At 43.4% G+C, this 12,997-nt stretch overlaps 1 protein-coding gene across 2 annotated transcripts in view; it reads left to right on the top strand.

Annotated features, from left to right (window-relative positions):
* Positions 1-12,997, top strand: part of FSTL4 (follistatin like 4) — a 759,591-nt gene that overhangs the window by 665,669 nt on the left and 80,925 nt on the right. For both annotated transcript variants that reach the window (XM_063928295.1, XM_063928296.1), the window contains exon 7: positions 8,396-8,422. In XM_063928295.1, the coding sequence (XP_063784365.1) occupies positions 8,396-8,422 (27 nt within the window). The remainder of the gene's footprint in view (positions 1-8,395; positions 8,423-12,997) is intronic.

Below are 12,997 nucleotides of genomic sequence, written 5' to 3'. Positions count from 1 at the left end.
GATTTTTTGCCTAGGGTGCCGAGAAACCTTGCACCGGCCCTGTCCACACATATAAGCCCCTGGTGGGAATTGAAGCCAAGACCTCTGTGCTATGAGACAGTAATGTTAACCATTATGAAAAACTTGCTGCCCATACCTAGACTTATACCTTTGAACAAAGCTATTTTATACCAAACTTCTCAGTATGCAAAATAGCCATTTTTGTTTGTTCAGCAAAATGCTTAAAAAAATCTATGAGTGACTAATGAACTGTGGTTCTGGAGTTGGATAATGATAAACTAATACTTTTTTTGTATTGTGTGATCAGGGGCGGAACTCCCAGAGACAGCGGAGTCCGTTGTCGCCGGGCTCCTTGCCCTGAAGGGGGCACGGTACTTGCTCCGTTGTCCCCCGTTCCGTCCACACATGATTAATTTCTGTAGTGTAGTGCAGCAGGCGCTGCTAGAGGAGCCGAGCGAGCGCAGCGCCTATCAGCATCAGCGGTGCTCACTACTCGTCTCTGTGTTCTCTGCTGCTGTGCTCTGGCCTGGGTCGCGGGTGTCACGTGACATCCTTCCGCGACTCAGCCGCTGCCCGCCAGGACACATACTGTAGCAGCAGCCGCCAGGAGACAGTGCGCAGTGGGGAAAAGCGAGGCTGTTCCAGTCAGGAGCGTGGACTCCTGAAAACTGTACCCGATGTAAGTGCAAGCCTTTTGGGAGAGGGGGAACATGTGAGGGAGATGACAGAACACCTGCTGCTATCACCGCTCACAGGGTCGTTTAACTAAGCCTAAGCCTGACTCTGCCTCCCCTCTCTCCTGTCCTGTGCCCATCCCTGCCACCTCTGTGTTGGCCCTGTCTCCCCTCTCTCCTGTCCCTCTCACCCCTGTCCTTTCCCTGCACCTATGTACTTGCCCTGCCTACCCTCTCTCCTGTCACCATTGTCCTGTACCTGTCACCTCTGTGCTGGCCCTGCCTCCCCTCTCTCCTGTCACCCCTGTCCTGTCCTTGTCACCTCTTACCGGCCCTGTCATCTCTCTCAGCTGACACTTCTGTTCTGACCCTGTCCCCTCTGTCCAGTCCCTGTCATCCATGTCCTGACCCTGTCACACCTGTGCTGGCCCTGTCACCCTTCTTTCCTACCCCTGTACTGTCCCGTCCCTGCCACCTCTGTGCTGGCCCTGTCTCCCCTCTTTCCTGGTACTGTCACCTCTGTGCTACTGACCTTGTCATCTCTCTCAGCTGACACTTCTGTTCTGACCCTGTCCCCTCTGTCCAGTCCCTGTCATCCATGTCCTGACCCTGTCACACCTGTGCTGGCCCTGTCACCCTTCTTTCCTACCCCTGTACTGTCCCGTCCCTGCCACCTCTGTGCTGGCCCTGTCTCCCCCTTCTTTCCTGTTACTGTCACCTCTGTGCTGCTGACCTTGTCATCTCTCTCAGCTAACACTTCTGCTCTGACCCTGTCCCCTCTGTCCAGTCCCTGTCACATCTGTGCTGGCCCTGTCACCCCTCTTTCCTACCCCTGTACTGTCCCATCCCTACCACCTCTGTCACTGTCACCCCTGTCACCTCTGTGCTGCTGGTCTTATCATCTCTCTCTGCTGACCCTTCAGTTCTGTGCCCTCTGTTCAGTCCCTGCCATCCCTGTCCTGACCCTGCTAACCGTCTCTCCTATCCCTTCAGTTCTGTCCTGGTACTTCTGTCCTGGTTCTGCCCATGTCACCTCTTTCCTGTCCTGTCCTGTCCCCTTCCCCTCTGTCCTGGTCCTATCACCTCTCTCTTGTCCCTGTCACCTCTATCTTGGTCCTGTCAGTTTTGTTCTTCCCCACTGGACTGTCCCTGTCCTCGCTGTATTGGCCCTGTCACCTCTGTCCTGTCTCTGACACCCTTCTCTCCTGTCCCCTCTATTCTGTCATGGCCATGTCATCCCTGTACTCTCCCGGTCCCCCTCTGTCGTGGTCCTGTCACCCATCTTTCCTGGCCCTCTGTTTCGTGCTGGCCCTGTCACCTCTGTCCTGTGCCTGTCCCCTCTGTCTTAGTCTGTCCTGGCCCCACTGGTCTTTCCCTTTCATCTCAGTACTGTCCCTGACACCTCTGTCCTGGCACTTTTTTCGAGGGTTGGGGGCACCAAACTCTAACTTGCCTCCGGGCGACGGGGATGAACTTACGCCACTGTGTGTGATGCTCCTAGTGGTAGGTGTTGTGTATAGTGTAGATCATACCTGGTCCTAGAAGGCTCTTCTTAGTCATCTTCTTGTCATGGCACGGCAGAGGAACAGAGAATACCTTTTAAACCTTTTGACCTTTTCCAGTGTTGACCTTTCACATGTTCACCTTTTGTCCATGTCAATATTGTGCCTGTTGACAATATGGGGTCAACCTAATGACTGTTGACTTATAGGCCAAATCCCATTATCAAGTTGGCTCACAATTGTAAATGCCGCACTGAACAGTGAAAGGCTACAAATTGTCTATTGTGTGGGTAGAAGTTTGTTTCAGGCTTAAAGTAAGGGAGACACAAGGTACATATGTTTGCCCCTGGGCTTGTGGTCTCAATGTACAGTACACTTGTATGCAATAGCAGAGTGTAAAGGTACACTGAAAATGTCTAACAGACCTGTTCCCCATTGGCAGCTGTGCAGCTTGGCTCTGCTCAGCTCTCTTTAGTGTTTCCTTCTGGTAAGAATGTCCCAGGATCTGGCTCTAATAACTTACTCACTCAGCTCCTCTACAGCACCTGGCTCCACAGGGCCCTCAGACACCAGCCTCAACTCACAGGGACGCTCTGGCTCTACATGTTGCCCGCATTCAGCAGTATGTCTGCAGTAGCCTCTCTCCTTCCCTGCCCTGCAGCGTTCTCTCTGGGCTTTTTCAGCAGCACAAAAACATGGCTGTCTATGCCGGATGCATTTAATATACCAGCTGCCGGGATCCTGTTCAGCATACAGACGCCAGAAAACCAACAGGCGGTAAAATGCTGGCAGTCAGAATTCTGAACGAAGGCTATTATTCCCACTTGGGTGGTACATCCATGCCACCTCCCGAGTAGAAATATAACCTGTGGTGAGCGAAGCTCACCTTCAGACTCAAAGCATGGCGAGTGCAGCAGGTCTGCGAGGGGACTCGATGTGCTCGCTGCCGGTACTCAGGATGGTGGGATGCCGAAGTCGGTATAGTGATTGCCGGCATCCCGTCTGCCAGCATTATGTATGTATTCTGTCTATGCAGCCAGTTTCCTGTTTGCTGCATGGCTCTGCTCACTTCAGCCACAGCTCTATTTACTGCAGCACACTATCACAGCATGTCTGCCCTCCTCAGAGTCTCTCTAGCCTCATCCTGGCTGGACTGCCTACCAGCTGTCTACAGGATCCTAATTTACAGTCATTAACCTCTCATATTCCAGGGTACAAAATATACAGTACACCCAAATTTACCACATAATTTATAAATCAACATACTGTATGATAAAATGTATTTATGACTTGCTAAAATTTGCTATAAATCTCTGAAATATGGGCCCTCATTCCGAGTTGTTCGCTCGCAAGGCGAATGTAGCAGAGTTACACACGCTAAGCCGCCGCCTACTGGGAGTGAATCTTAGCTTCTTAAAATTGCGACCGACGTACGCGCAATATTGCGATTACAAACGAGTTAGCAGTTTCTGAGTAGCTTCAGACTTACTCTGCCTGTGCGATCAGTTCAGTGCTTTTCGTTCCTGGCTGACGTCATAAACACACCCAGCGTTCGCCCAGGCACTCCCACCGTTTCTCCGGCCACTCCTGCGTTTTTTCCGGAAACGGTAGCGTTTCCAGCCACACGCCCCTAAAACGCCGTGCATCCGCCCAGTAACACCCATTTCCTGTCAATCACAATGCGAACGTCGGAGCGATGAAAATGCCGTGAGTAAACTTACTTTCATCATAGTAAAGTTACTTGGCGCAGTCGCAGTGCGAACATTGCGCATGCGCACTAAGAGAATTCTCACTGCGATGCGATGAAAATCTCCGAGCGAACAACTCGGAATGAGGGCCATGGTGTTATGAATTTGTAAGGAAAGAATGCTTTGTCTCTCTGACTTGTGACTAGCTATAACACCCAGTAGAGAGAGAGGACTAGAACTCCAGCACTTAGAATTGATTTTAAATAATTGAGGACCTTTCCACCATTTACGATCAAACAGCCATAAAGTGGTGGGGCATTTAATGTGTTGCAATCTTGGACAGATCAAGGGTGTAATCTGATCTATCACAATTTTCAATATGGGAACCTTAAATTGTGCTGAAGAAGCTTTTTACCTAGCTTAATTCCAACAAAAAGCCCATCAGCCACCAGCAATGCTCTGCCCCACCGAAATGCTGACAAATAATGCTTGTTGCATCGGCATTTGTATCCATTGATGGTGAATGTATATTAAGGGCCTGAGGTGGATGAAGGTGCAGTCGTGTCTGTGTCTTTTGGCAGTCGCCATCTACAACTTTGTGCAAATGCCACTAGAAAGCCAACTAACCATCTGTATACCCTTATATAGCCTGGTGCATCTAGATGCCATCCACAAGTAAACAATTGAGTGCCTGTGTACACAACCAGTTCAGCTACACACACCCAACACTCCCATAACACTCTGTGTGCCTGATTAGCCACCGTGCACTAACTGCTTAGGAATGCCCAGCACTTTTCCAGGACATGTCTGTTATGTGCGACTCTGAATCAACCCCTAACATTCGGAAACACTGTCTGCTTTCAACCTTTGCCAATTCTCTAATTATATCAACTTCACCAAAGTATTCTTTTTGAAAATTAGTATGTGGTTAAAGCCAATATGTTCCATAAATGTTTCACATTTAGACATTTGAACCTTGGATTTTCAGGTGCCTTGAGCTCACCTGAGCAAATACAACCTTGGATGAGATATAAAAATTCATCCTATTTTTACTTACTTTAGAAAGGTCATGTATCCATGATTGCAGAGCACATTACCTTTTCGCATGTTCAGTTATCAAGCTGAAATGCCACTGTTTAGTTTATTTGCTATTTCAAGCTTTATTGCAAAAACAAATTAATGGATCCACCTAAGTACAAATGCCTATGTACAACCATAACCCACCTACTGTTATACTACAAAGTTACCATATTTCTGCATAAAAAAATCAGAAAGAAAGAGAAATAAAAGGTGCAGTGAGATGACAAAATGGGTAGCTGCAAACTTTTTGTTAAGTTATTATTAGCCTCAGTTTCAGCTATTTCCCCTTGGACACACCATTGCCACCACAGTCACTGCACAGTGTCTAGATACATATAAACATATACTGCTAGAGCTGTGGACCCCATACTACAATGGTAGGTCTGCCCCTGTTTGTGTGATTATAATAAGTGCTGGAACATGGGGGGGAAATATTTGAGAGGTGTCAGTCAAAGTACTGGGTAGTGGGGTGCAGTGCGGCTGCTATCTACGGTTACATACATACATACATACTTTACATACATGGGGTGGAACATAATGCTGCCCGAGTTCGGTGGCTATGTGGGACACTGGCCGAACTCAGAAGTTTTTTTAAAAGGGCAATCCCTTGCAAGCATGGTTTTGCCTTGTACATGATTGCCCCTTTAAAAAACATGTGATTTCATCCCACCCATGAAGTCACTTAAATATTAGTTATGTTTTTGGGACATATTTGTTATACACATTATATGTTAAGTCACTCGAAAAATCAGGATACACTTTAAATGTAAATATCGCCTGAAAGTATTAAAGGGGTTCCGCAGCAGACATCTAAGGCATCTGCTGCACTTTCCCTGTTTCCCCTCACAATAGCGATGGCATTAGCCATTGTAGCCTAATTCACGTGTACCAGGAGAGGTATTGCTCAGATCTATCTCCGGTAGCAGTCACTGGTGCATGCACTGTCTAATGACCACACATGCGCAGTAGGTCCGCAGCATAAGGTAAAGTGATCCCTGATGTGATCACTTTACTTTATGCATTGCTGGGATCGGCTCCTATCATAGCGTCAGTCCCTGGATGATATTATTAATACATTTGGGTAGAAATTAATTTCTTATTGTCCAAATAGCGGCACTAAGAAATCCTATTTATCAAGTCTAAACCTCAATAAACAGTAAATTGGCCCCTTAATGTTGTATCTTTCTTCTTATATACCATTATCTGCATTCCCCATAGTATCCTCTATACTGTTATAATGTATGTATGTTTGCATATAGAGAGAGATATCTCTATATAGATAGATATCTGTCATCAGGTAGGTGGCGTAGCAGGTAAGTCCAACTGCCCCTTAAGGGGGCGACATTCAGCGATTAAGGGGTTCCAAAATTACATTACATCTTCCCCAACCAAAAAGGTTGTGATGCCCCTGGTCATTATATATGATAATGCCATGCCTCTATAAATTCATCTTCAGACACTTCTGGTATACAGATTATTAAATGATACTTCTATGATATCTGAGGATTTGTTAGTTTAAGAAAATTATTATTTGGAGTTGCCCTTTATGTTTTAGTGGTAACTTTATTCTTCTTTATATGTTTAGGGGTTGGCATGTGACTGTTTTGGATAGCACCGAGGTTATACATATTCATAAGTGAGAACATAATTATATAATCCATAGAGGTTTACACCACATGCTTTAACAATTTAGATTAGTGTATGTATATCTGTCGTTGAGAAAGGAGGCTTTGTACTCTTGCCAATATATGTCCCTAGTGCTTTTATGCACCACTGGTGAATACGTCTGCTTTTTTATTTCTGTGAAACCACAGCTTTACAGCGCTCTCTGCAATCATAAACAATCCTCATTGTCTTCAAAAAAAAATTTCTTCATTATGGCCTTTTTACAAATTAAGCCATCCAGAGGAATAGAAAAACTGTGAAGGGCCTTATTTTCCAAACCATCCTCTACATTTTCATCTATTGTTTTAAGTTATTGTCATCCGAAAGAGCTTAACAACACTTTCAAGTGTAATGTACTAATAATATCCTAAAAAAACACACAGTTTCTCTGCTCCTGAATGCCAAATGCTATTCAGCTACCACAGCTATAATTATATCAGTATATAATAAACATGAACTATTTTCGTTATAATACCAATCACTGCAAATTGGAGGCACTGACATTACTGCCACCAGCAAGAAAATCTAGATTGTTTAGTAGCTGTCAAAACCTTAAAGTAGCAATGAGGTATCTAAATCAAAATATATTTGCAACATTCCTGTATTCAGTAACTCATTATTAGCTTATCATAAGCTTTGTGTCCATATTTTTCTATTATAAGAATATATTAAATGTTGTATAATGCAATTTACAAGTCCACCACCATAAGGCTTCAAGCACATGAACATTATGTTATGCTTTGACACAGGGAATTGTTTTGAGTGCAGAGATAATGGGTATCTGATACAAGGCATTTTGCCCATTAATTAACCCACATGTTGCTCTCAAATGTATTCAATTTAGCCGTGTATAGCTGCTAAATCAATTGTAAGTCCTGGTTAGAACACCCAAACTACAGACTTTTCACATTTAAAACAATTGAATTCCTCAAATACAGTATAGTCCAAAAAAAGAACGAAAGTAGACAAATACTTTCTGACACATGTTCACTTCTTTTTGTTTTGGAACTAATTCAAATTCAGCAGTGCTAATGCTTAAGTACATGGCTGTTAAAATGAAAGGATCCCCACTTAGAGTACTCTGGAGTGAGATATAAGGCTCGTAATGAAGATAAATGTGTTCAATAGGTACTTCAGAGAATTCACTAGCCATTTATTGATAAAAAATTATTGAAACTGTTGTTGACCGCAATGGAGGACACATTAAACAATTGTTATGCTATTCAAGTGATTTATATCACTACATCAATACCTAGTGACCAAAATTGTAACTAATCATTTTTTTTTTCAATAAATGTCTAGCACAAGCCTAGCAAACCTGTCGCTCTCCAGCTGTTGTGAAACTACAAATCCCAGCTTGTCCTGCCAAAGTTCTAGCATTCCTCAATAGCAAAATTGTGGCAGGGCCTGTTAGGACTTTTAGTTTATAATGGCTGGAGAGTCACAAGTTGGTCAGGATTGATCTAGCGCATGCTCTGAAGCTACTTTAAGTTATATTTTGCTTCATAATGAGCTCTAGAGTGCTCTGAAAAGGCATACTTTATTTTTAACAGCCTTGTACATAAATATACATTGTATGAGATTGCTGCAGGTAAGCTTTGATTCAGATTAATGAGCACATTAGAAACTCCTTGCTAACAGTACATTTATAAGTTGTTTATTATACACTATTTCCCTCTATAATAACTATATTTAAATGATATGTAAATTATTATATGTTCACTTTTTTTTTTAACCGATTTCTTTTTCCTCCTAACATGGCTTCATCAATCATCTAATGATGCAGTTGCAAACATTCTATGGAGAGAAGAAGGTAATGTAACAATGTTGTAGCTATAAATTTTCTTTTTACAACTTATACAAACAGCAATATACTATAGGTTAATGGGTGCGTGGGAGGAGCAGTATGTGCAAGGGTCTTAACTAGAGGGCTGGGGGCCTGGGGCTAATATAAAGTCCAAGAATATTGTATCTGTACTTGGGAATGTAAAATCGCCACAACTTCCCAATGTGCAGTGTTTAGTACCTAAAATCTTTCTACCATTGATGATGCATGGCCATGTCTGCTCAGACATCTTCCAACTGAAATCCAGGCTTAACAGAGAAGGCAAATAAAATAAGACTATTTGTCATTCAGATAAGAAGCAGAATCTAACATGAATCAAATGTTTCTAAGTTAGGACATTTATCAATTCTTTTTGCTCATTTAAATATCAGATTCTTTCAAACATAGTTTTGGATGTCTACTTTAGGACTACTAGACAGACATGCACAATGCAAGTAATACCTGCTGAATAACTGTGTCATTTGAAAATCTCAAGTCAAAATAAAAAATAAAAAAAATATAGAGGCCCAGATTTGTCAAGCCTTGGAGAGTGATAAAGGGGGTAATTCATTTGTGATCGTTGGGCTGCTAATTTTGCTGTCCTGCGATCAGATAGTTGCCACCTCCAGGGGAGTGTAAATTTGCAGTGCAAGTGTGCAATCGCATGTGTATGCCGAGCTGTGAAAATTCACTTTGTGCAGTCTGTGCGTAACCCAGGACTTACTCTTACAGTGCGAGGGGAACAAGCTGATCGGGACCAGAGCTGACGTCAGACACCCTCCCTGAAAAAGCTTGGTAACACCTGCGTTTTTCTGGACACTCCCTGTAAAAGCTCAGTTGCCACCCACAAATGGCCCCTTCCTGTCAATCACCTTTCAAACACCCGTGCGATCGGATTTTTCGCACCATCCCGTCCCTGACTAGCGATGGCCGTTGTTGTTGTCCGACGCACGTGCGCATTGCGATGCATGCACAGTTACGACCTGTTCACCCATTTGAATGACCTCCAAAGTACCAACCAATCAGCTCCTAGCTGTCATTTTACAAACACAGCCTGTAACATGGCAGTAAGGAGTTGGATGGTACTTTATCACCATGCAATTTATCACTCTTTAAGGCTTGATACATTCGGGCCAAAATCTCCATGGAAATGTATCACAAAAATACAATATTAAAAGTGTAAGTAACAAAAAGCTGCTTTAGAATAGGATTTATTACCACAGAAATGGTAAATATGTATAATCAAACAGTGGTAAAAAAATAAAATAAAACCCAATCCCAATTACTTCTGAATGATCTGTATACCAAAACTTGCATAGTATATACTTCTACATTGAAAGAAAATAATTTCGTTTTGGATTCACTGGTCTTTTCTTTTAAATCTGAAATACAATGAACCCAAAAAGCAGTGTATATCTTGATAAAGCTAAATATTTATCGTATATAAAACACTTTAAGAGGTCTAAGAACACTATACGCTATCTACGTAAGAAGTACCGTAAGGGTACGCAAGTTGTGTAGCGATCGCTCAACCGTAGTCGAGACGCTCAAGCGTCACGTTCGCTTACGGCCCAGTGATCACAGGCAGGCTCGCTATTGGCTGCCGACTAACGTAATGATTCGCTATAGCGTAACGTACGCTCGGGACCACGAGGAGATCACCAGCGGTGGAGACGCATTCAACGTTAAACCTTTATATCTATACCTTTAACGATAAGATACACAGTATACCTTAGTGTAGAGACAGAGTGTAAGTGCAACCTGGTGTAACCTGATTAACTACAAAGCTGCTTGAGCGTCACCGACGCTCAGAGAATACTTAACCCTTTATAAAGAATACACAGATACCTGGGCTTAGGGTCCAAAACCTATTATATGTATTATAACTATTATACTTGCAAAAGGAATCACAGTACAAATGATACACTACAATATAACATAAACCAACTAACCAGATAACTACACAGGAAATACAATACAATACAATTAAAGGAAAATACGAGAGAAAGAGTAGAGAGAGAGAGAGAGAGAGAGAGATGGCTCACAGTAAGACAATATGATTACGGAGAAAACTTACGCACAAGGGGAACGATCGCATGCGCCTCGATATCCAGCTCCCGATTATCAGCAATGAGAACCGTTGAAGAGAGTGAAGTTGGATATGGTCGGCTTGCCTATTTATGCCCCACACACAATACAGTTCAATGGTCCCTACAATCTCATTGTTCATTGGACATAGGAATTCGGCTTCGTATTATAACAAAAGGTCATAGGTTGATTCATACAGGTGGGCTGTGACTATTTCCAACTGCTCAGGTGGGAGGGAAACTGGGTTTCCCGCCGCATGGGTAATAAAGTGCAAATAAAGTAAATGTTCATAAACTTCTTATGTCCATAACTATTTGCACGAGCGATTGATCTGCTTCAAACCAACACCGGAATATTTCTAATTAAATATTCTTCCGATGGATACTAAACACCACTGTATTACTCCTGTCTGACCCTTCGTATCAAACAAAGAGGGATTCCTCTGTTCATAAACATTCTATATTAACCAAACTTTCAGAATCTATCAAAGGGACCATGATCTACAAAATACATTATTAGTGAAAATATGTAATGATTGAGTCGCACGCTACGATCGCATAAACTCTACCGTAAATACGCATACCATGCGCCTGCGGGTGCCCGTGACTGTGAGTATGCGCACGTACGGGAGAGCGTACGCACGCGCAGCACGGACCTGTGTGAGGTGCAAATATGGTAGTGTGCATAGAGATATTTTTCTGACTTTGACAATCTGACTAAAGGGGGGTACACACTGAGAGATCCGTGCTTAAATTCTAAGCAATCTGACTAGATTGCTTAGAAATGAAGCATGGATCTCTTTGTGTGTGTAGGGTGACAGCGACGTGCGGTCCCGCATGTCGCTATCGCCGGGTCTAGATTTGGCATGCATGCCAAATCTAGTGAGATTGCTCATTTCACTGCTGGGTGAAATAATCGTTCCCCCCGTCCTCCCCCTCGCTCAGCACACATTGCGCTGAGTAGTCTGTTCTAGCTTAGCACACATCTTCCACAATCTTAAGACATCCATCTGTTAGGGGACTATAATGCTTTCATGCCTTGTTAAGGGCCATCTACTGATCCAGATCTCCTGTAGCTCATTATATTGTAATGTTTATTGAAGAAATAGTTTTAAATTAATTAGCAGCCAAATGTCCCTAACTTTCAGAGACAGTGCCCAGTTTTAAAATGAGTCTTTGGAAATATCCCTTATAATCTTATCTTATGACCTTATGTAACTTAAGTTAATTATGGCCCTGTAAGATAACTAAAGAAATATGTATGCTCTGTATATTATTTTATGATGGAGGATGAAATGCATTAACATATATATACATATGTATACATAAAGTACATTGCACAGTATCAAGGGCATACCTCCCAACATCTTGTCCAGATATAGAGGGACTCACGCTCTAAAAGGAGGCATAACCTCAGGGGAAAGGGGGTGTGGCTTCACAGGAATGCTGTCATTGCGAGCCACCACCCCCCCCCCGTTTCATCACTGTGGGGGCATGGCCAGCGCTCTGTGAGCTGCTGTCCATGTTCCCTGTCCCTCTCTTCTAGTGAATAGATGCTGAGCAGAGCACCAAGTGAAAGAGGGTCTCCCAATAACCCCCCCCCCACCATGGGATACTGCGCTCCGCGGGTGGGACAACGGGACAATCCAAGAAAAACAGGGCAAGTGTGACATTTTTAGGTATAGCTGCCCATAGGGCCATCCAGATTGTTGGAGGAGCCTGGCAGTGGCTGTTACCCCCTCTTAGCTGACAGAAGTAGCAGCCTCTCTCCCCTCTCTCTCTGCTGTGTGCTGGGCTGCAGCAGTAGTCTCTGCCTGTGTGGGTGGGAGGAAGTGATCACACTGATCACTTTCCTCTCCTAGATTTCCCCCTGGCTGGTGGGCTCACATCTCCTCCCCTGTTTGTCGCGCAGCTTGTCAAGCCCAAAAGTACTTTTTCCCCCCATTTTTTATAAGGGTGTGTAGCCCCATCTCAGATGATTAGGCCACATCCCAAAATATTACCAGGGCCTGGCAGAGCTCTCTACAGCACTGCCTGCCCAGTGTAAAGGGGTGCTTAAAGGAAAACAACCCTCTTCTGAGTCCATTTTTAAAATAAGGTACCGTACAACATCAAATATAATAGTTAACAACTAGTTAACTAAGTTTTAAACTACTAACAAGATTTACCCACACTATAGGAAAGATCTATAAATCCTTCAAGAGAGATAAAGTGGGAAAATTGCCCATAGCAACCAATCACTTTCTTGCTTTCTTTATGTAGTGCAGTCTATAAAATGACAGATATTAATTGGTAGCTATAGGCAACTTCTCTTTATCTTTTTTTGAAGGTTTGATACATTTCTCCTTAGTGCTCTGTTATGACGCTTTTGCAATTTAAAAGTGTTGTGGACCCACAGCATGGTCAAGCTCAGCAGTATACAATGATTCCCTGTGTTAAAACAAATACAGTAAATAATGTTGTACTTTCCTGGTGT

The sequence above is a fragment of the Pseudophryne corroboree genome, chromosome 6 (genome assembly GCF_028390025.1).
Source record: "Pseudophryne corroboree isolate aPseCor3 chromosome 6, aPseCor3.hap2, whole genome shotgun sequence".
Lineage (NCBI taxonomy): Eukaryota > Metazoa > Chordata > Amphibia > Anura > Myobatrachidae > Pseudophryne > Pseudophryne corroboree.
Note: the sequence above shows the minus strand (reverse complement) of the source record. Positions and strands in the feature narration are given on the sequence as shown.